The 24282-nt window shown below is 37.9% G+C and overlaps 2 protein-coding genes across 2 annotated transcripts in view; both read right to left on the bottom strand.

Moving 5' to 3' along the window:
- Positions 1-24282, bottom strand: part of PYGO1 (pygopus family PHD finger 1) — a 192916-nt gene that overhangs the window by 61156 nt on the left and 107478 nt on the right. The gene's annotated exons all lie outside the window — the stretch shown is intronic.
- PRTG (protogenin) overlaps positions 1-24282 on the bottom strand; it is an 85698-nt gene that overhangs the window by 32112 nt on the left and 29304 nt on the right. The window contains exons 3-11 of the mRNA XM_049812559.1: positions 17483-17627; positions 16366-16499; positions 15896-16033; positions 14583-14741; positions 13816-13975; positions 13013-13260; positions 8414-8578; positions 7102-7407; positions 5713-5901 (exon numbers count right to left, since the gene is read on the bottom strand). Coding sequence (XP_049668516.1) covers positions 5713-5901; positions 7102-7407; positions 8414-8578; positions 13013-13260; positions 13816-13975; positions 14583-14741; positions 15896-16033; positions 16366-16499; positions 17483-17627 — 1644 coding nt within the window. The remainder of the gene's footprint in view (positions 1-5712; positions 5902-7101; positions 7408-8413; positions 8579-13012; positions 13261-13815; positions 13976-14582; positions 14742-15895; positions 16034-16365; positions 16500-17482; positions 17628-24282) is intronic.

Raw genomic sequence — 24282 nt, 5'->3', positions numbered from 1 at the left:
CTACATTTTGACACCAACAAAACCTGGGATAAAACTGAAATTATAGCCCTAGCTATCAGAAATAGCTACATTAACACGTGTAATGGTCTTACAGTATTCCTTCTCAATATTACAGCATGTGCAGTTCTTAATGAGAAAGATGTCATCAAAGCTGTCAAAGATGTCATTAAGTTTTTAAAATTCACGTTTTTCTAGCACATCCACTTGCAATATGGTGCAAACAAAACCACTGTGTCATATCTGACCATCATATCAACTGCTTTACGAAACTTCTTAAGCACTTTTACAGAATTATTACAAGAGACACTTGGGTGACATGCATTAGACAGTTGGAGAAATTCTTTGCATTGACTCTTCTTACACACCTTTATTCAATTTCTATAGACTGTAGAATCACCTTGTCATCTTTGCTGCCCTGGACTAAAGCTTAGCTATAATCATGGTTCTAACGTAACAGAAATAGATCCAGGGGAAATTAAACAACTGAAGGCCAAGTCTCCAGGGGAATGCTAAGTGTAGTAAGTAGTTGGCTAATTCTTCAGCACAAGCCCCCTTTTCAGAGGAGAGTGCCATGCAGGGTCACAAAATGTGTCTTTGCATCATTTAGACTTTGACAGATTCTTCAGTTGGAAACTTTGTTCAACTTGAGGAGGGCAGGGAAATGTACTTTCCCTTATTTCTCCTCTCTGCAACTGGAAAAAGGTAGGACATAAAAGACCTTTTGGGCAGGAAAGTTTTTTCTGACTAATAGCAAACTTTCTGGAGTAAATCGCACAAATAAATCTGACAGAATCTAATTATTTTTGCAAAAGAACTAGACTGGGGCAGGGCAAAATGCCACTGGGTAATGTAAAACTGGAGTACCAAGAGAAACAGGAAGGAGTCATGACACCCCTCATGTTAAACAGCTTAGATGACCCCAGTCAGCATATAAGAAGCTTTCCCAGAGAGAGAGCTTGCAGTCTCTTCAAGCCTCAGACTAATCACCAACCTTTTTATTTTACTTTTTTTTTTTTTTTTTAAGCAGATACACTCCCTTTCATGGCCATCAAATGACTTGGCAGTTTCTGCCCAGTCCCCTGCAGCCTGCAAGCGCCCCAAGCCCTGGAGAGCCAGCAGCGCTCATGGGGGCTGCAGCTCCCAGCGCAAGACACTGCACTCTGCAGGCTGTCCTGGGGAGGGGCCTTCGCCAGGGAACGAAAGGTCAAGGTATGTGGGCTCCCATGCTCAAGGCGTTTTCACCAAAGCTAACAGACCAGTTTTTCCATCCCCTAAGGTGTCTGCCTGAAAACGGTTATTTAGTGCGATATCATCTTGTATGCAACAGAAACAACAGAGCACCTAAGGTGCACGCATCTCTGCCACAACCTGCTTGCCTCAGGGTTTAGTGTTCCTTCAGTGAGATCCTACCTCAGCCTTGTCACCAAAGTGCAACTTTCTGAAATACTGTAACTACCATCAGTCAAGGTGGTACAGCTCCCAGACAGCAACTACAGAAGAATGAATCAGCAGAGTGAATTCTTGCTTTCTTCCCTCCCTCCAAGCGTAGAAGGCATTAATGGCACAAGAACATGTTGCATTCCTCCATCACCAGTGGCATTCATTTAATTAATCACTAGCATGATAAGAACTGAAAAATAAAAAAAAAGTTCACAGAGGGAGACTTCCAGGCAGCTTGAAGAATATTGTTCTTGTGTTGAAGCATCAAAATTGATCATGCTTTCTTGAGTTTGTTAACCAAGAACTATAATTTTATTTTATTCTCCCTAGATGTAGGTTCCAGGATAAGATTCCTATCAGCATTACAATGTAGTTATGAAGAGTTCCTGGCTCCAATAAACCAAGTAAGCTTAAAATGGGTTCTTCTGAGTCACTGACCTTCTTATATAGGCTCTACCTTCCTACTGGTCATATAGCTGCACACACAGTGAGTTGTGACAGGCCAACAGTCCACCTAGCACAGAAGTGAGTACCAGCAACATTGAGGCAGAGATGCATATGTATGTGCTTAAAATACCCTTTGAAAAAAAACAATTTGAAGACATTTAAAGGGGGAGATGAGCTTCTTTGGACACTCCCTCTGTTTTAACTTTAAAGCTTTGCCAATCCCTCCCCTGTTGCACAGCAAGAAGGTTTCCAAACAAACTCTTCCACCAACAAAACTCACTTCAACTTCTGAACACACATATTCTGAAACATTACAGAAACAGAACCAGCAGACAGATGGTTCTGATGAGTACCAGCAGACTCATCAAGTCTCACAATGAAAGACTTTCTGTTAGAGAAAACTTTCTAGAGCAGGAAGAAGCAAAGGATGAATTAAAAATAGAGGCAAAAATGCATGGTATGCACCCAAGGGTCTGCTCCTGTGGCAAATTCAAGTAATAATGGAATTTTACACTGGACTAGGAAATGGCCTGCTATTGAAAAATAAATGCCAAGACCTTTAACACAAACAAATGTCTATGTGAAACTGTGGATATTTATTTTGAGAATGGCAGCCCTGACTGATCAGATCATTCAATTCTATTTACATGGTTACTATCATGCTAAATAATCCAGTTTAAAAATACACAGAAGTAACTGAGTAGACCTCCACTGGAGTAAGAGAGGTCAGTTCTCAAAAAACAAGGTAGGAACCAACAAGAGATTAAAACATACAGCATAATATTCATATTGCTATATTTCATGTTCAATCACTGTAACCTAATTCACACTAGCATTACCGATTCTGCTTTACCTATCACATTTGTCCCTCCGTCAAGAGTCCTGTAGATATTTGTAAATCATTTACAGTAGTTATATCAATGCTATCAACCACCCACACAATCAACAGTGCTTATAATATCAATGGTAATGTTCTCTTTGATTAGAGAATATTATGAATTCTGATTTTGTGATGCACTTCAATTGTCATAGAGTAAGTGAATCATCTTCTTTAAATAGAGAGATTTTGCACAATTGGCAGTTGTACCAACACCTGCAGGAAGTTCCATGGAAAGATGAATTGACGTGCTCCAAATGTCACTAGAAGTCTGTCTGCAGTTTATTAACTATGCAAGAGAACAGGGAATGGTAGAGCAGCCTTACGTCATGACAAACTAAGACATGAAAAGGGAGTGTTCGGAAGCCACATAACTTCAGTGGCAACAGATAATGCATGAGAAACTACTCCATCTTTGCCACTGGGAAGCACCTAGTACTATTAGCGTATTCTTCCAAATTAGGAATAACATTTTCTCTTGACCATGTTATCCAACATATATGAAACCAAAAATCTTAACACACACCTTTTCCCTTCAGGTTTCACACTCATAGTATTCTACTAATTCCTGCAGCTCATAATGAAGACATTTATTTTAAAGAGGCTGTCAATAAATCAGTAGTTTCGTGTCCTCAGGAGAGGCAAATGGATGACAGAATATCAGTCTTCAAAGCCTCTGTTCAGTTCATGAAGATTCAGTTTACCATAGTCACAAAACCTAGAGCAGTGGCTTGCCTTGTTTCATCTCTAAATTCAATCAGGTAGGATCACTTACTAATAAGTAACATTTTAAATTTGAAATGCATAAATAAAATAACCTTGTCCAAATGATTTAGATTATTCACAAGAAATAAAAAGGAAAGCAAATCAGTCCCTTCTTATACCATGGATGTTGCTACAGTCTTTGTGGGTTTATATATTGCACATAATTTTACCTGCTATATTCTCCACATGTGCAGCTGCCACAGGCAGAAAAAGGTTGGTTGTGTACTGTTTTCTAAGAAATAATTTAGCATGCACAAGTATTTCAAACAGGCAGCTTCTCAGTGGGCAAATACAGTAGTCAGACAGGCACTGTCACTATGAGAAGTCTGTGTGAACTTTCCAAGCTTCAACATATGTAATCATCTTAGCAGTGGAAAATCATGACCTAATCAAATTTACTGTGCCAAGTCTTTTGTAGCTGTAGCAATTAATGCCTTTTTCTGGAAATGCTACAAAGCAAACAAAAATAAGAAACCAGCAAAGAAACGTACACAGGAAAACTTCCCATGTTTATTATACACTTCAAATAACTCAATACTTCCCATTAAAAATAAAAAAAGATTACTTCTACTGAAGTTATTTGAAAAAATACTCTTCAGTGGATATAACCTATGCAGCATAAATCACACATATGTGAAAAATATAAATTATGGCAATCAGATTATATGGGATTTGTCATGTTTTGGTCACAATATTTAGATACTTAGAATTATGATAAAGAATAAATACTCAACACATCATGCACACCATGACTGAATAGTTAACTCAAGCACATGAACTCTTCCATGCCCACACTTCTTGTAATTCAGTTAACAATGTGACCATGTGGAAGCTGTAATTTCCCAAACTCACTTAGGTTTTGTTTTTTTCCTCTGTCCACATGGTTACTAGAAAGGAAAACACAGATAACATACATTCTAACATAATTTTGTAAAATAATATTTTAATCTGAGGATTACTGTACTGAAAAAATCCATATGATGTGGATCACACAGTTAATAAGTTTGCATGTGTCTGAAATTACTGCTTTGTAACTGCATAATGAGAAGACCAAAAAAAAAAAAAAGAAGAAAAAAAAGGGCATTTATGTCCTAGGACACACAGACACCACATCCTTTCACCCCACTGCTCTTTTGTCTCACAGCTCTGTTAAACAGTCAGCTGCTGCCAGATGCTCTGGCTAGAAATGGTCACAGATGGTCAGTTGTCCACTTAACAGATCAGAATGCTCTCCTCAAATCTACCCTAAAATAGTATTTCAACTGTATGCAGCAGATAAGAATATCTAAGCATGGTCAAGAGGCCATTTGACCTAGTTCAGACTGCAGGTCAATTTTGATAATTTGGTCATGATTAATTCTCCACACTACCCCTAAATAAACACACTTCAAACACTAAGTGTCAAGTCCTATATTACTTTTGCTGATTACATTATAGATCACATCTTTTTATGAAAGAAATTCTCAGTTATATATGTAAACAGAAACACCTTCTACCTAGGGATGATACCAATGCATCTGAACTAATACACACTGCAAGAGCTGCAGGAGGAAACAGAGTCAGGTAATCAATGGAAAGACTCCAATGGGACTCAGCAAGCTCTGTGCCCTAATCTTCCTGCTCAGTCCTGCAAATATTTACCAGTACTCCTTAAAAGTATTACCAGGCTAATAACATGCACAAGGGCTACTTTCTATTACAGTGAGCAAGCAGTGCTTGTTGCGCAGTACAGCTGTGACAAAGGCTACAAATAACAGATAAATAGGGTAAAAATACCAGAGAAAAATATTTGGTATTTTGTATTAAACTTTCACTCTTACTAGATCAGGCATAAGTACACAAAAGCTGAAAAGACTGCATATTAAAATGAATATTAAAAAGACATTTCATTTACTAGCAGTATTTACTAACTGTAAGTTCTGTATCTTGTGATAAGTAGCTGGGTGTCCTTCTTCCAACTTAAACAAGATTTACAAGATCTGGTTATCTAAGTGCTGCACAACACATTTGGGGAGAAGATTATTCCATCAGCAGCATAACTCAAGCTTGCAAAACTTATTGCTGGGAAAATAGATGGCCAAACCTAACATTGTTGCCTTACAGGTCTAATGATTTAAGCTCTCTAAGATGTCCTTTGACTTTGCTGTCTTCCAGAACAGTTAAGAAATATTTTATATACTCACCTAAACCACTGACAGTATACTCAAGATCACTGGCATCCAACAGAATTGGTCCATTCTCCTGTTGGCCTTCTTCCTTGTAATACAGCTTGTACCCCTGAATAGTTGCAGTGTCCTCAGAGTCCTGCTGCCACTGTACTGTAATGGTTGTACAGTTCATCGGCTCCAAACGCAATTCAGGAGACTTTGGTGCTGGTTTTAGAGAAATATATATAATATTCTTATGTTCTAGAAACAACTAGTTTTCATGCAAAAATCTGGGTGCCCATCAGTCCAAAGTTCACTCAAGACTGATTCTAGTTCATCTGTGTACTCACATAATTATTTCTTTATTATGTCATCTGACTCCCTATAAGCTAATCTAACAACTTAATTTAGGATAAATCAGAATAGAAACATTTTTTAATTCTGGATCTTAATAAAGAATAAAATTTATAATGTAGTTATTTTCAAAGAAAAATGAAAATACTCCAAAGATAGTTATAAAATTACCTCCTGTTTTAAAGTGAGCCAGAGCAGACGTGATTAACAATAACATCACACTTCAAGAGCTAATAATTCGTTGTAGTACTCAAAACTCATGAAATCCAAAGTGGATGGATGTGGACTACAGCTAAAAATTAAATTACAAATTCAAATCTACATCATTTTCAGCTATTCATGCAAAGCTGAATGCTCTTCTCCATGACATTACTAAATAATAATGTAATCCAAAGCTTAATTATAACAACTTAAATTAGACTTCAAATATCAAGTCAATTTGCATATTCAAAACATGTGCATTTTGTTTGCAATACAGATATGCATGCTTCAACTCAGATTCTTTAAGTACCTGTACACACTGCTCATGTGTGATGTTCCAATTTCTACAAAGGTATTTTACACTGAACAACAATGGGATTTGGGGTTGTTGGATTTTTTTTTTTATTCAAATTATATAGAACAGAAGAAAACTGTGTTATCACTGGAAATGAGTCTACAAGCGAAATCATTTGAGCAGCTCACAAACATGAATTCAAGTTTCCTGCCACCGTGTCAAATATGTGAACATCAACATGTGGAAACAATCAAAGATTGACACCAAAATAATTTATCAGCTTTTCCTTCTTGTGTCATGTATAAAGCCCTTCATAAGACAGATTAGTTCCTCTTCAACTTTTGATCCTGAAACTATATGTTAGCTGCATTTAATTTATTAAAGGAATCAGAATTTTTTTTAAGATTATGCACAGAGTCATGGTTAGAACACTATTTTCTAGATCACCAGAACAAGAACATGTAATGAGAAAACCTATTTCACAACCTTGCCCTACCTGTCAGAAAAAATTGTAGCCTTCAGATGAAGCCTGCAATTAACCCCATCTCTAGGCTGGTGGTAATGTTAAGAATTACCTTTCACACTTGTAGCTTTGGGAGTCCGGTGGGAAGTCCACAGAGATGCCTCTCCCCAGCCAATCCTTGTTGCAGCAGTGATACGAACCAAGTACACACTGTCAGACCTCAGGCCTTCAAGGAGATACTCATCTGAAGTCCCTGGAAGCTCTAGGACTTGGACTTTGGTCTCTGTGCTGAGGCGGAAAGACAGACGGTACAGGACCACCTGACCTCTCCTGTATTTTGCAGGAATTGGCAGCCAAGAGATGAGAATATCTGTAGGACTCCTGCTTGTCAAACTAATTTCAGGAGCTCTCAAGGGAACTAAAAAGGAAAAAACCAAAGCTTTTGAGCTCAGGGAAAAGAGAGATGGAAAATTCTTATCTGATACCTTAGCCTATGATGATGTGCCAGTAACAGTAAATAATCCACAAAGTTTTGTAGATTCTTGTTTATTTTAAGGCTAACTTGACACTGCTTGTACTTCTTACCTTCTGCATGCAGTATAGCCTTAGCAAGCTCCTTTCTGTAAGGACCTCAACATTTCTTCTCTTACTGCTGCCAGCAGTAATCAAAGGCAATCAGCACTTTACTGTTCTGACAAACTGACTGTCAAGGTTAGATGCAACAGCTTAAACCGAGAGTCTAGCCAACAACCTGTACCACTGAAGACTCAGCGCATGTTTTCTTCTGCCAACCATGTAATGAGGGTAGTAACTCCTGGCGAAGAGAGAGGCAGACAACTGGAACTGGCAATGTTCCACACTGCCACAGCTTAACCCTGTCAGAATTTATTAATCAATTCTAATGAACTATACTAAACAGTTTCTTGTTGCAATGATGTTCAGATTAGTTAAATCTCTGCACAGAAATAAGTCAACAGGGTTTTTTATGAAATTCTGATTCTAATAACAAGCACATAGACAAAAGAAACCAAACAAAAATTGTTATTCCAAAATTTGCAAAAGATGCAGTGGGTGTGGAGTTTGAGTCACATTTCAGATGCTCAAGAGACTAAATCATAGGCTATCATCAAATTCTCAACACTGAGGGAGTTCTTAAAGATCTAGAATAGTTATTTACATGATTTAATGAAATGTCTTTCAACATATGAAAAGACACAGTGTAATATATATACAATGTTGCCCTGTCAGAATGTTATTTTATTATGTTCCTTTCATTAGCTGGCTCAGTCTTACATTGTGCGCATCCAGAAATCTCATTGATGTCAATGGAAATCTGGGATCCTCAAGAGCTGTTAGCACTGGATTGCACATTTCTATTCAGTGCAAATAAAAACGTTCACCTAAATCAGTGGTATTTGTCTTACCATCTTCAAGGGTGTGCTGAGTCACATGATCTGACATCTGACTGGCTCCCAGAGGCATATAAGCTACGATATAGAAGGTGTAGTTACTGGCTGGTTCCAAGTCATCAATAATGTAATGGGTTGTATCATTTCCAATGACCACTTGGTACTCTTCATTATTCAAACCTGGCATAAAACAGGTTAGACAAATAAAAATTCCTGACAATCCCTAAACGTCACAGTATCTTGGCTTTAAGACCTTACAAAAGTTATTTCATGTTCTTCCCCAGCCTACCTCTATTTTTTCAACCCTACTGAGTAAAAGCTCTTTTATGCACAGGAGTAACTGTGTCTTGCTGTGGTGTAGATTATGGTGTTTCAGGATTTTCCTGAATAAGGGATGCTGAATGCAATTCTAAACGCTATTTAGAATTAGTCACAACAAACTGTGCTCAATGTACAGTAACACAACAGACAAGCTCTAATAGCCCTATCATTCATACCGAACTTCTAAATCTATTTGTTTAGAGTCAGGGAGGTTTTTTTCAAAACCTATTTGCAGAGCCTTTCTATAGCAGACTGCGAGGAATGCAAGGGCTCCAATCCATCAAAAACTGAACAACCCCCCCATTCCCCCCGACTCCACCCCAAAAAGAAACAAACAGAAAGAATTTATTCAGCAGAAGGATCTCATTTTAGCCCTGTGAATTCTATTACATTTGATCAACACCTTTTTTTCTTTAATTTGGAGACAGGCCAATAAGAACAGACCAGAATGAGCTTCAAAAATGTTTGGCTCTTTAGTGAGTTGTTAAAGGGGAAAAAAAAGAAAAAAATTCTCAGCAATTCACATTAAAATATGCATAGAAACGCATGCAGCAGTCCTTGTCTTTGTTGGGCTTTATTCCTATAGAGAAAGGCTATAAAGTGGAATAGGTGTGGTGAAAGCTGCTGTGTTAATGAACAATTCACACCAAGTGCATGTCAACTTAATCAAAACTCTCCAAGAGCCAGCTTCTCCTCTTCACAACTGAATTTATAAACAAAACGAAAGGCAAATTCCACCATTACGTTTTCCCACATTTATGAATTAACTTGATAGCATTTTAATTAGACAAGATTACGAGCATCTCACAACAGACTAGTTAATGGCTTGTTAATTAGGAATTGCAAGGCACGATTTCTGACCTGCTAAACAAGATCCTTGAGCTCAAATTAAAAGGACTTGTTCTCTCATTGAATGGATTGCTAGGCCTCATGCAGAGGCCCTAATGAAACAGCCATAATAGAGAACAAGGCTTGCCTTCCACCACAATCAGTGTTCCCTTTGTGCCTTTTCTAAATCACTAACAAGGAATTAACACACTCCAACATGCATGCTCATCAGACCCTTATTCCTCTTGCTACTATGACCCTGATTTGAATGTAAAATATTCTGCCTAAAGAAACAAAAAACAAAAACACAAAAAACCCACCTGTTAGTTTCTTCAACTAACTTGATTAAAACACTAACTTTTTTTTTCTCCAAATAGGGAAGAGGACCTGAACCTATTTGTACAGTGAAACATCAGAATACTCGAGTTGTGAAATTACACGAGTGATGGTATCTTTGTATTAAAACACCTACCACATTGTGAAGTCTACAGAAAAAACTCTACAAAACGGCATGATTAGTGTATTCTCCTTAGACTTAACAAGCACTGGTTTTCTTCTGCAATAAAACATTCTTTACTTACACTGACAAATGTGGTTCCTAACCAAAACAAGAGAGCAATATATGAACGTAAATGTATGAAGTAAAAAGTTACACATGAGAAGCTTTAAGCAAGTAAGATATACTCTAGTTAATTTTTAATGTTCATTAGGTCTGAAACGGGGTGTGAGCATAGACTGAGGAAAGACAGGCTGAAAGGAATAATGAAAGCAATACATTCATACAAACTATTTACATTAATACATAATTATCCAGAATTCTTACAGAGTAAATAAGGTCAACAGTCTATGTTACCACCTCTATGGCCTGGTATGGTGTGAATGTCATCAAAAGATTTTCCTTAATATTTAATTTGCATTTCTTTAAATATAGTTGCTTCTAAATTTACATTAGAGAGATGGGTGATGTGATACTTTCTCACAAAGGCATTTTCTACATTTTTAATAATGCCTCTGATATGTGGACAACATCCTCAGAAAGGTTTAGACTAGCACTTAGAAAGCAATTATTTTTACAGAAGTGCAGTCCACTAGTGTTTGAAGCTCAATATTTTTTCTACAAGACAAGACAAAAGTGTTTTTATGTCCTGATGCAGATGATCTGGTACTACCCAATCACATTACCAAAGAAAAAAATGCATGCAGATCACCTACATTTCGATTCCCACTGCTTTAACTACTCCTCTTAACACAGCCCTCCCCACTCTGGATTTCTTTACTAATGCAAAAGGACACAAAACAGCATTATATTAAAGTAAATATCACAAGATAGTCTAGAAAGATGAAAAAACAGGTATTTGAGAAAGCAAGTTCAAATAAATCAGAGTTTTTGGTTGGTTGCTCTTGTTTGGAGTTTGTTTTGTTTTTTAAACCAAGACAAGCTACAATCTCATTTCACAAGATATAACCTTTGGATAAGCAAGTAAATAAAGCAGGGACTGCAAAACAATTTTGCAGAAAACACATTTCAGAAGATACCTCCTTTCACTAGCATGCAAGAGTATTTCCTGCACAAATACACACTTCTTTAAGGACAGTTTTCTAGTTGTGCTGGTTTTGGCTGGGATAGTTAATTTTTTTCATAGCAGCTACTATGGGGCTATGTTTTGGATTTGTGCTGGAAACAGTGTTGATAATTCAGGGATGTTTTCCTTAATGCTGAGCAGTGCATACAGAGAGTCAAGACCTTTTCTGCTTCTCACCCCACCACACCAGCGAGGAGGCTGGGGGTGCACAAGAAGTTGGGAGGAGACACAGCCGGGACAGCTGACCCCAACGGACCAAAGGGATATTCCACACCATATGACATCATGCTCAGCATATAAAGCTGAGGGAAGAAGGAGGAAGGGGGGACGTTCACATTGATGGCATTCGTCTTTCCAAGTAACCATTACGCATGATAGACCCCTGCTTTCCTGGAGATGGCTGAACACCTGCCTGATGATGGGAATTGGTGAATGAATTCTTTACTTTGCTTCACTTGCGTGCGCGGCTTTTGCTTTATCTATTAAACTGTCTTTATCTCAACCCACAAGTTTTCTCACTTTTTCCCTTCTGATTCAATCCCCCTTCCCACTGAGGGAGGTGAGTGAGCGGCTGTGTGGTCCTTAGTAGCTGGCTGGGATTAAACCATTACACCAGTTTTCTTTGAAGCTACCCAGTCTCTGCTCTACACACTAGCACCAGACATAACAATTGCCCAGATAACTTATCTAGTGTGACTTTATTCATATTAGCTTTAAGAGGTGGTTGTAAGCACAATACCTCAGTGACTGAAAGTGTAGGAGGTAACTTCCCACACCTCTTGTTCTCATTACCTTTTAAAACTCTTTCCTTCCCTCCTTCAGACAAAATTCTCTTGTGTCCTGAACTATCCCACTTGCAAAAGCAAAAGCAGCTATTCCTGCATCAGTATTAGCATAATTAAGTTGTCCTTCCTATCCTCTGCTTAGCAGATGGCAGACTGGTATTCCACACAGAGCTGAGCATCTGCAGTCCTGTCCTTGAATAAACCACTTACTGAATAAAAATGGGAAAAAAAAAAAAAAAAAAATCACTCCTAGAAAACAGAGCTGCATCATAGCTTAAGCCATGCACCTAACAAATTTTCGCAATCACTTCTCCTGCTTATGAAAAATGCCTCTTTACTACCACCTTAAAGATTACCTTAACTTAAAGCAATTACATAATACTAAGGGATTTTAAAATGTCTAGTTACTCATTTTTATTCCAACTATCCATTCCTTTTTACATAGGAATTTATATATTATTTCAGACACTAGGTAAAACCATTCATGGCTATTTCAGCATATTTTAGAGTTTTAGTATACTTTTCTCATTATAGGAGACCAAGGGCTGAAAGGAGAGTGGATTTCACCATTCAGCCAATATTCATTCTAAGATAGTTAAGCCAATAAAGTATCAATTATTCTACTCCAAAAATATATGAAAGCCAGTAAAGTCACAAGAATTTGGGGATCTAGACAAAAGGGATATCTCTGGTGAAAAGTTCAACTCTGTAAGCCTCCAGGATTCTGTTGTATGCTCTGTCCTTACCTGCAAAGCACACACATGGAAAAGGGTAGGCAGAAGCTCCTGCTGAGGACAGAGGGAAACCCAGAGAGCAGTATGGAGGCCCCAGGTTTTAAAGTCCATTCCTAACTCCAAAATCTGCTCACTGGAGCGATCAGACAAGGGTGAGTTGGAAGAACACTCAGTCCCACAAATAAGATGATGTAGCAAAAGCATTTTCCCCCAAGCAACCTGTTGATTACAATATGTATTTATATGCTGGTATGCTCTGATACAGCCCTGGTTATGAACCATTCGAATTTTACAGTCTTTGCAAGGACATTCAAGTCTTACCACATACAAGTAGTTAAATAGTATTTAAACCAAATTGCTTACCTTCTGCTTTCATGTAATGCACGGAGTATGCAATCACTTTGTCTGAATTATACAGTGGCCTCTCCCATGCTAGCAGTATCGCTGAACTTGACATCGTTTCAGCGTGGACATTGTAAGGTGCACTGGGTCTGTCTTCTGACATAACTACAGTAAGCCTGGCCCTGGAGAGGATAGATCCCTGGCTATTCTCAGCCATGCACTGATAAATGGCATCGTCTTCAGGAATGATCTGGTTAATCACCAATTTACTGAATCCAAAAGGAAAAAAAAGGGGGAAAAAAGCTCACATCTTGGATAAACTTAGCTCTACATAATGCAACAATGTTATGTTTGTCTCTGCTTCATGAGTTTAGTATAATTGACTTACATGCCTGCAAAGCCAGGCACAGTGTAAACAAACCTGTAAATTTATTCCCTGCCCACAAAAAGCAGAACCTTAGGGCTGTCATTTCTTAACCAGCTCTTTAATATGAGCTGCTCACTCTTCAGAAGTAGTGAAACGGAGCCTCAAACAACTAGCAAGATTCTGGTCTCTGTTACACTACTGTAGATCTAGAGCAACTCTGTGATGAAACTCTTCAGTTTCTCCCCCAGGTAAGACAGTGATCACAAAAGCTTTGCTGAGGATTTTAGGTATTGACTAATCTGCATTCTTTCTGCCAAGAAAATGTCCATAATTACATTTAATGTCCAATTTAATGTTTACTTGAGTTACATATTGCTTAGCTATGTTTAGTTACTGGAATTTCATCCTTTGGTAGCATATCACTAGCACAGCTCTCATACATCAATTGTAATCTTACCTGTTGTACATTTTTATTCTACCATTGGAGTGTATTCTCCTTCCATTTTTTAACCATGAAATTTTGGGAGCAGGATTTCCTTCTGCCTGACAAGCAAAACGAGCAGTACCAGCTCTAGGCCTTGTTAAACTTTCTGGCCATTCCACAAATGAAGGTGGAGCTACAAATAAGTAACAGGGGGAGGGGAAAAAAAAAAATAAAAATCAAGCCCTCACAAATGCAAGGACAGTCCGAATAATAATGAATTTTCCACACACAAACCTCTCTCCTCAGGCCACTCAAATACATATACACCCATGCAGAAAGCACATTCCATGTCAACAAAGCACATCTGTTTAAAGATACATACTATCTGCAGAGATAGCAACATCTCTACACATTTTTGTTCATGGATTTATGCATATAAACAAATCAAACTCCAGCCTATGACATACTGCTCACGAAGCATACATATATATTATATTTCTACTTTGTTACAGGGTTCTTTTTTGTGTTGAAAGCCTGTCTTCCCAGAGCAAATATTGCACCTGGGTATCTGCAAGTGCAAATGAACTGCTAGTTTACAACTCAAACATTGAGTATATGACACTTCTCATCTAAGTCAACACACAGAAGGCAGGAGCTGCAGTTCTGTGATCTGTTTCATCTCTGCAGTCTCCCTACAGCCCTTGGTGCGCTGTTTGAGATAAAAATTCAGCCCAGTACATAGCATAGCTCAAAACAGATGCAAGATGTTAGAACACACTGTGAAGTCAAAGCAGGCTCACCCAGCACAGTGAGAGTTGCCATTGCTACGGTGAAGTTTCGTGTGCCAGGAATAGTGGCTCGACAGACATACACGCCTGCATGCTGCACCTTTACATCAGAGATCATGAGGTTCCCATTTCCAAGGACACGGGTATTGAAGACGTCAATGGACTTATGGTCTGTTTGAGAGAGTGGGAGAAGTGTGGTTACAAGGCTGTTTGATGTATCTAAATAACTTATCTAAATAGGGTTCCCTAGGCAGTTATGGCATAGATTAGAGTTTAAAAGTCAAAAGATGCAAAGGGAAATCACAGATGAGCCTTCAGCAGTTTCCATTTTGCATTTCCTTTGCTCTTCACTCTAGTCATCTCACCATTCAGATGGTTGGGTCTCACCACTTGGTTAGTGGTTTATACCTGAAATTCACCATCACAGCTAAAAAACTAATGCCATTTTCCCAGTTAGCCTCCCTAATTGCCTTGCGCTATGATTCAGTGCATCATCCACATCATCTGTACAAGCAGGGATCATCTATCACCTTCTGAATTATGCTATGGATAAAATGAGTATATTTGATTACTATATATTTTCTTCTATTTTCACAACTATGTGACTGTTACGTAACTTTTTTCTTACTTGTTTGCCTATAAGAGCCACTGAATCAACCATGAAAGATATGTTTATTTCTCGCGCTTTTAGAAATAAAAATGTAGGAAAACTTTTCATGATTTGCTTCTACAGGTACAGTCCTGAATTTCACATTTAGGTACATATCAGAATAAAAACAGAGGTCATTTTCATGGAAAAACGCAATGCACTGAATGCTATTATTGTTATTGCATTCCCTCTCTTCTACCCTTCCAGGCACACTACTCAGGGTTTGACTGTACCTATCCATGGTCCAAATGGCCCATTAACACAAGGTCCAAATCACGTTCACATAGTGCTTCGAAGAAGAGGGGGAGAAATGTTTACAGGATTGTTTCATAGCATGCAACCACTCCAACCTGCCCTAACTCACCACTGATGCTACTCCGAGTCACAGAACCCTGGAGGTCACTACCCTACCCGGCACTTTGTCCACACTGCACTGGGAGCAGTGCAGGATTGAGAGCAGAAGCAGGGAGTCAAAAGCCTCAGAAAACCTCAAGGCTTCTTAACAGCAGTATGGAAATATAAAACTGAAAGCATTTCACTGATCCTGCCCTAACCTACTAATAGCTACCCACTACATGAAGGCTTGAAACAGTAACCTAATTGCTGAAATCCTTTCTTTCCAGTTTCACTTCCTCTCCACAGGCTGAAGGTCATGTGCTGTAATTTTAAGACCTACCTAACCGGCTCCATGAGATGATTGGCTTTGGATTCCCTGTGGCTACACACTCCAGTATGACAGTTTGATGAAGAGATGCTGTAATGTTTTGAGGACCAGCTATTATAGATGGCTTGTGTAAAGGCTTCAAGTCTGAGGCTTTGGAGAGAAAAAAAACCGTTTAAAAAAAATAATCCAAGAAAGTGAGAACAGTTAAACAAAAACTCAATTAAATATGAAACAAAATATGACTTTTTTTAAGGATGCTCAAAATTAAATTTACACCAAAGCCTTATTTCAGTAATTGTGGAAACTTACACTGAACGGTATTTTAGCCACAAGGTACAAGCAAGCAAAATTATTATTTGGGCAAGTGGTTCAGAGGACAGTTACAGCTCTTCAACACATGTAAGTGTTTTTGCTGTAAGTGTTTTTGCTATAATGTAAAAAAGAATATAATGCCATTGAAAAAAATCACACATGGTGAGTACCTGGAATAACACTCAGCACTGCCTCAGTGCTTTTACGTCTATTGGCTATTGTTGTGGCAACACATCGATAATTCCCAGCATCCTTCTGTTCAACACCATAGATTTGAAGAACTCCTGTAGGTAGAGCGGTTATCCTGTGAGAGAAACAAAGAAATGTAGATAAACATTCAGCCAGCGAACACCATCATGGAATTAAGTACTACATTTACAGCCATTGCTACACTGACCTGGGAACAGCAGGCTGGAGACTCAAAAACATTCTCTATACATGACTCACCTCCCCACATTTCTGAACTACAGGCAAGATTCCCCCAAGCACCACGATGAGAGCAGAGGAATTTACTTTCAACAAGCAGATCCTTCTCACCCTCAGCATACTATTCAGGTTGGCTAATTTTTGGCAGCAATTTCTGATATACTGACATAACTGGTATATGATTCCCAGAAACCTACTTATGCTTTCAATTTTTATGTTTCTCTTTTTACCTTCCTTTGCATGCTAGGTATCTTAAACATGTTCAACAAAAGTTACATGTCAAGAAGGGAGGGAGTAGGTTCAACAAATACAATCTGGACAGGGAAAGAATCTAGCAGGGAGCAGGCTGTATGCTTCGAGTTAATCAATTGAAGATAAGTACCCCTGTGTAGAATTTCCCTAGCATATAAGTGTTTTAACTCATTTTTCTGTACATACAATTCTTTATTGGCCTTCTAAAGAAAAACAGGTTCAGTATCAATTCTTCTGTGAAAGCAATCCTGCTAGTTCAAACCACCCCCACAGCCGAAGTCCACCTATTCTGTATCCCACAGCAATTCTCATTCCTGAGGATGACTTGCATACAAAATTCACCAACAACAATTCATAAGTCAATGAATACTGTGTAGACAATAGCGGGTCATTCTGGTCTGCACCCATAGCAACTATTTAAAATTAATTCACAACATAACACAACATAACTACTATTTTATAACAGCTATTTTAATAGTTGACATACTACACACGGAACCTTTTTTTATGTAATGGCATTGCAAATAATCAGATTTTCTTCTTGTAGCAGGCTCAAAATTATCACAGAAAATAAATTACATTCTAAAACATGTAAATCTACATACATACCTGTCCATGACTAAAGGTAAAGTTGTTCGATTCACTTCCCACGTCACAGTGGCAGGAGGGTTTGCTGTTATTTTACAGGCAAATCTAGCTACTCCACCTTCCTGTACCTCAGCTGAAAGTGGCTGGACTTCAAATGCAGAAATGGCTAAAAGTAAGAGAACATCAAATTTAAAGGGCTAAAGCAAGGAAAAATTCTTAGCTAAACCAAACTCCAGATCATAGATCAACTTGCAAAAATACCCAGAAATACTTCAAATAGTCCTCTTTTCTAAATGCAAAGAAAGATAGGTCTAATTACCTTGCCAACTTTGCTTGATAGCATGGTTTCCTTGTTTCAAGGTTTACTTAAAATAACTTTGCTTTAACCAAATTCAATATAAAAATGTTTCACTGAAAATGAAAATGACACTTTCAAATAGAATTAAGCATACAAATTGACTGGCATGCAGCTGGAAAGCATATCAATTATTAAAGTAGCAAAGCTCATGTCAATTCAACTAGTTTGGGACTGGCTCCACTACACTTAAAAAAAAAATTAAAAAAATTGACTGCAATAAAAAAATTTCCAAAACAACCTTTGGTTCCTGACAGTCATATTTTAGTCCTTTAATAATACTCATTTTAGTAAAAGCATTTGCAGAGTTGTACAAGTTCACGTTTGATAAGAAAAAGAAATCAAAAGCGAAAAAGAAATCAACACCAAAAAAGATCTCAAAATAGGTTTAATCATGTAAGAACACTTTCATCCCAACAGTCCAAGCAGTCACCAAGCAGATGCCTGATGCACAGAGCATCAATAGAATTTTGAGCATTTACAACTTAAGGAGTTCACAAAATTGAGCGAACTGAAATGGTAGATCAATAAATACCTTCCAGCTAACAGACACCTAAGAAATTGATCACTGGTTGGATTTCTTTGCTCAGAAAATAAAAGCCAAAGGGAAAGGAATACAAAACCATCTAATTAATTGCTTATTTACTGCTACTTACAACATAATTAACAGAAAGAACAACTCTTCAGAGGCAACTCCTTTTAGATAACTCACAACACAAATAATTCCACGCACATTTTCACCCCTTGTAACTACAGAGGGAACAATCTCTACATAAACTCAATGGCACTAATTTGTTGGGTTTTTTTAAAAATCAGATTTCAAATAAATTTCTACTCTTGTATAAACTATACAGAAACATGTTTTTAATAAATAAACCATTATTGGTAAGTTACCCATCTCTTAACATTCAAGTTTTGTGTTGAAAGAATTCCTCTATTTTACTTGTTCATCGATTGAAATGGTTTTTTATCCTATTTACTCTAACATGTTCTCAATAATTTCCTTCTGCATAGAGGACACATACAGTACTGATGCACAGCTCTAATGAATGCTTCTCACCTCTGTCATTTTAATACTACTGCATAACATCAATAGATTAACATTGGAGTGTGAAGGAAATGTGACATCACCCGGTTGCTTTCCCCTCCATGCAGAAATTAACTCCTAACATAGGCCTAACTACATAACTTAAAGATTCCTATTACTAGCATACCTATTTCACTTCCCAGGTCAGAATAAATCATTTTTTTGTGCTACATTCCTGTAGTTGCATCAGCACTGCAGGAATAAGCGTTCCTAATCATACCAGCAGAGTGAAAGCGTTGCAGCTTTTCAAACAGACCTATCAAAGATTGTGATTAACAAGACAACCGAACTGCTTTGTACAGCAATATCACCTGAAAGTAGTTGCAGCCACATGATGCAAACACTGTGGCGGTTGGGAGCTAGGTCTGGGACCTCAAATGGGATTCAGACTCCCAGGACGCAAGCAGAGATGCTCCTGGTATCCATTTTTACAACCGGTCTGTGCTTTCGGCAGCAGGTGCCTACAGCCCCAAGCACACTCTGCAGTCTGGTCCCTACTCATCTTCACCACAGGCAGAACCAGTCTCTCTCACCAGCAGAATTTAACCCAGTTCCCTATGTTCCACTTTTTATTCTTTCTTTCCCTTTTGAGCAGTACCAGGTTCAAGAACAAACAAACAAGCAAAAAAAACCCACAACTTGCATAAAGATGTTACAACAGAAGTCTTACATTTGAAGCCTGTTGCGGGGAGACACGAAAACAGTTGTCTCCTTAAACAGATGTTCTTTTGATTGCTAAGGGATCATCAGAAGAAAAAAAGAGACTTAATAGTTCTTTCCCTACCTACAGAAGCTCAGCTTCACAGAACAGAAAGACTCAGTGCAAGTCAAATAACCTGCACATACACCAGGTTGTTCCTGTAACTTTCTGGATTTGCTTCCTGCTGAATTTGATGTAGTCCAACTCTCCTGTAGTTTTCTACCACAGAAGGGGGGGGGGGGGGGGGGGGGGGGGAGCATCCATGCTTGTCTTAGTTCCTCCCTTCCCTCCTTCTCCATTCTAATTCCTCTTTACACAGACAACACCTGTTCACCTGGAGTCGGAATACTTCCCTAGTGCTGTTCTTAACAGATTTTCTAACAGAAAACATTGTGCTTTGCAGCATGATGTAGCAAACTAGGCAAGTCTGCTTAGCTTTCAAAATAAAATCTCTAGGAATGTAATAAAGGCATAGATAATAAGAACACCACAAACCAACATAACATGAGTTTCAGAGCCATCATGTAGCATAGCTGCACCACGCTGCCAGTGGCATAAGGACAGACCATTTTAACACGGCAGAAAGATAATTATAGACTCTTATCTCACCAAAGCTTTTACACAACTTTAAAAGTTTCATCTCCATCAGAACTATAAAATCATACCCAGAAATTTCTTATATTGGTATGATTATTTAAAGGGACAGAGTGAGACACCAGAAACACAATATTTGGGTTTCATTTATGTATATAAAAAGAATGATTTCTTTCCATGCATCTGGTACATTACAGCTGAAGATTAAAGACAGAAGTGAGACTCTCAAGAACTACAAAAGAAACTGAGGCAAATTAGTATTTCACAGAACACAAAATGTCCTTGTGATATGAAGCAAGAACAGATTCAGCTATACTATTTAGAAAATCCAATGCAAGATGTTAATTGAAGCTGATATTTAAATAACGTATTTCCACCAACTACAGAGAACTGCACAAAATCTTCAGAAAAACTCATTAATGTCACTAAATGTGTTTTTAGAAACAAAAAATCCCCACTTATTTCTCATCAAAATTTATATTGTTTATCAGTTTAGCTCAATACTTGCTCCTGCTGTACCTTGTTTCTTTACGCAAATCTCTGGTTTCTTCTTAATTCTGACTTTATTTGTTCCAGTAAAATCTGTTTTTACAAGTCTATTGCTGTCTTGTGAAACCTGACCTCTTTGTAACAGGCTTGTTTTCATGGCAAGCACTGATACCAACTCAAAACCCCAAGAACAAGTCATTAAAGCAGTGCTGTTAAGAGGCCAGAGCTCTATAAAATGGATAAGAAACAAAGTCTCAAGAGACATACGTTGTTCCCGAACACAACCCTGCAAAATGCAATAAACGTAAGTGCCTTTTTATTTGAGTTTTCCCCCTCTTCTCCAGTCTATTTAATAATTTTGTTCCCAGATTTATAGCCAAAAGAAAACAATTAATGTTACTCTAAGAAGCTGATGAGCCCATCCTTTTTAACTTGCAAGATACCAAACACTGCTTACAGAAGAAGAAAACAATAGCTAGAAACTGTATTCACTTTTATAAATTCATGCAATTTTTGTGATGGGAACGTGTGTTTGTACAGTTACTTTTGAGTATGAATATCTTTGATGGCATAAAAGACACAGTTCTGTCCAATAAAGTTATCTATGCAGAGAGAAATCAGAATTCAGTTCTGGTATGAGTTCCCTCATTTACCATTGAGGTAAATATCCACAGGCTCAAAAACCAAATGATTACTTGCTGTCACACACTGATTAAATGTTAGAGAAACACTGCTGATATCTCCCGCACCATACATGGATTGAATACTATCCTGCATGCCTGCAAAAAAATTTTGTGCACCTAAACAGGTTTACATAGATTTAACTATTAAGCTACGAAAAAGTAAAATTTAAGAAGCTCATCTCCCAAACCTTTTTTTGTTTAAATACAGCAGCAGTCCATTGCTCAATTTAATTAAAAAAAACCAAAACCAAACAAACACACACCCACTTCATTCACTCCTGAAATGAAGTCCTGAAGCTCATTCAAACACAAGTCCAGGTGACTTGCTCCCTTACATGCTGCAATTTCTACTCACACGTTTTGTGTCATTAAGCGATTTTCTGAACGAGCTTTCTTAAAAGGCAAAAGAAATTCCCACAACCTATATGTTTATTAGTGTTAAAGCTTGCTGGTTTCATCAGAGCTGACACTAGCCCAAGGCTGGACTGCAACTGTGTAATGAACTGAAAGAATGGAAGATAAAACCCCTGAACTGAAATTATTCCCTGAACTGAAACAGTAGCACAGAATTGGATTTCATCTAGCCAGAATGCAGCAAATACTGAGAAATTCTTCAGCACATGATACTGACTGCTTAAGTGTTTCTCAAGAGATAATGACCACTCAGATAGATGAACTGCTCAGGTGGAAAGAACAAAAGTGCATAATGCCATTTGTAGAACTTATGTGTTAATGCTATTGAGAATTACACAATAGCCCTAACCCTTCAAATGAAACCAAGAATCTTTTCCTTTTTTTTTGATTCTCAGGTGAAGAGGTTTCACTTAGAGAAAATGAACTTATAGGTTAAAGAAAAGCTACAGCTTTTTCCAAAGAAATGGATTTCAGGACAGCACCTGACAAATTTAATATTGAATTTTCTCTTCTTGATGTAGTTTTCATGATGCTCGCTCTCTCTGAAACAGTGTTTAAAAATGCAACAAATGTACATGTGTATTACATTCTAGTACCGAAGCCAACTTGCACATATTTTCCTGGAGTTTAGTGCAATTTTTCAGTCTTTGCAAGAGCAAGGCTTAAAACAGGCTATGAAAGGAATTCTGCCATGCTTTTCAGCTATATGGACACATATTTCCAAATTATTTGCTACCCAGATGGCACACTCTGGTCTGGATCTGGATTGGGAATAACCTTTACATGACCACTGACAGATGCAGACACACAGTAAGACTACAGACACATAGCTATTGTCCCCACTTCTCATGAAGCAGTTGGAGTACACAGAGCTGGAGCTATCATCAAGTGATCTAACGGGTGGATCTTTGCTGAGTTTCCCAGGAGATGCTACTAAAAATTAAATAATGTATTTTGGAGCTCAAGTTCTACTTAGTATATACAGTTCAGAGGTGAATGTCACACAAATGGAGCAATATGGGTAAAGTTTTTCATAACTGTAAGTGAAAAGGGATTACTGTGAAAGGACATTCACAAGCACAGTGATTTCTTACATTCACGCTTAAAATTTTAATCAAGTGTTGTTTGACCTAGAATTATTATTTTTAAAATGCGAGGCATAAAAATGAGAGATTTCAGGAGAAAACAGAACCTGACCTGTAAGGAAAGATTAAAAGAGCTGGGACCTGATTAGCTCTGGGAAAGGCCACTGAAAAGTGACATTCTTACAAATATACAAAGGAGATATTAGAGACAATAGGGAGCGATGACTCTCATTAATCAGGAAGAACAGAACAGAAAAAGCAGGAAGAGGCTTTAGCTCTAGCAGGGGAAGTTAGATGAGGTTGCTAAAGGGAAATGTATTAGCAAGGAGCAGGCAAGCAAGGGAGGCGATACAACTGCTAGCAAAACGGGTGCCTGGGCTGTTGCCTGTCCACCTGAGGGCAGTGGCACTGCTCCTGCCACTTTCCTCACACCAAATGCTACAGTACAGATCCTTTCACAAATAAAATAATTTTGTCCTTCAGAAACATCCAGAATCTATTAGTGTTCTGTTTTGTTGTGGGTTTTTTTTTCCCCAGGCAAACACACAATTCAGAGTAGATTTGCATGAAGAGGCTCTTCAGTATTCCAGCCCGCCACCTCCTCTCCTCCCCCTTCCCTTTCATTATTCTTTGCTCTCCAGAGCTTTATCAGTGTAGTACATTTTACATCAACAGGCCCTAAAATCTGTGGATATAAGATAATGAAGCTAGTACATAAATAAAAGGATATTTAAGAAAGAGTCAGTGCCAGAAGCACCTCTTGGCAGAACATGAGTGTCAGTCAGCCAACGATCCCCTAAAGGATGATAGACAGCTGAAGTGTGCCTCAGCTCAACCGCACCTGGAACCACTATTGCTGAACAACAGTTTGTACACTTACTACTCAACAGCTGATGCATTTGAGTAGCTTCACCAATATCCTTACACATTTCCATTCTTTTCAAGCCAAGTAAGTCAATAAACTTATTTCTGAGAAAAAAGTGGCAAGATGATCAACAGGTACAAAAGGTAGCCTCTGATGCCTCAACAGCTGTTCAACTACATTGGAAAGAGGAAGATAGCCCTACTGATTTTTAAAAACAAAACATCAACCTACTTAAAATTACATATTCAGGATTTGAAAACAAGTTGAATTGGAGATAAGTTTTACAGCAACATAAACCTAAACCTTTCAATCAAAAAAACCCCCTGACTTTCCTTAAGTATAGGCTGCAGTCTACAAATGAGTGCTGCTTTTTTCAGAAAGACATCTGTGCAAAAAGAACAAACACAACGTGTTTACTTTAAAAGTAAAATATTATTGCCTTTTTAAAAATTTTATTATGAAGCAGGTTATAACCTGTTGTGTTTCAATTTAAAATTAATGGTTTTAATAAAAAAAATCCTAAAGCCAACTTTGTCATACAACATACAA

Source organism: Accipiter gentilis, chromosome 10 (genome assembly GCF_929443795.1).
Source record: "Accipiter gentilis chromosome 10, bAccGen1.1, whole genome shotgun sequence".
Classification (NCBI taxonomy): Eukaryota; Metazoa; Chordata; class Aves; order Accipitriformes; family Accipitridae; genus Astur; species Astur gentilis.
Note: the sequence above shows the minus strand (reverse complement) of the source record. Positions and strands in the feature narration are given on the sequence as shown.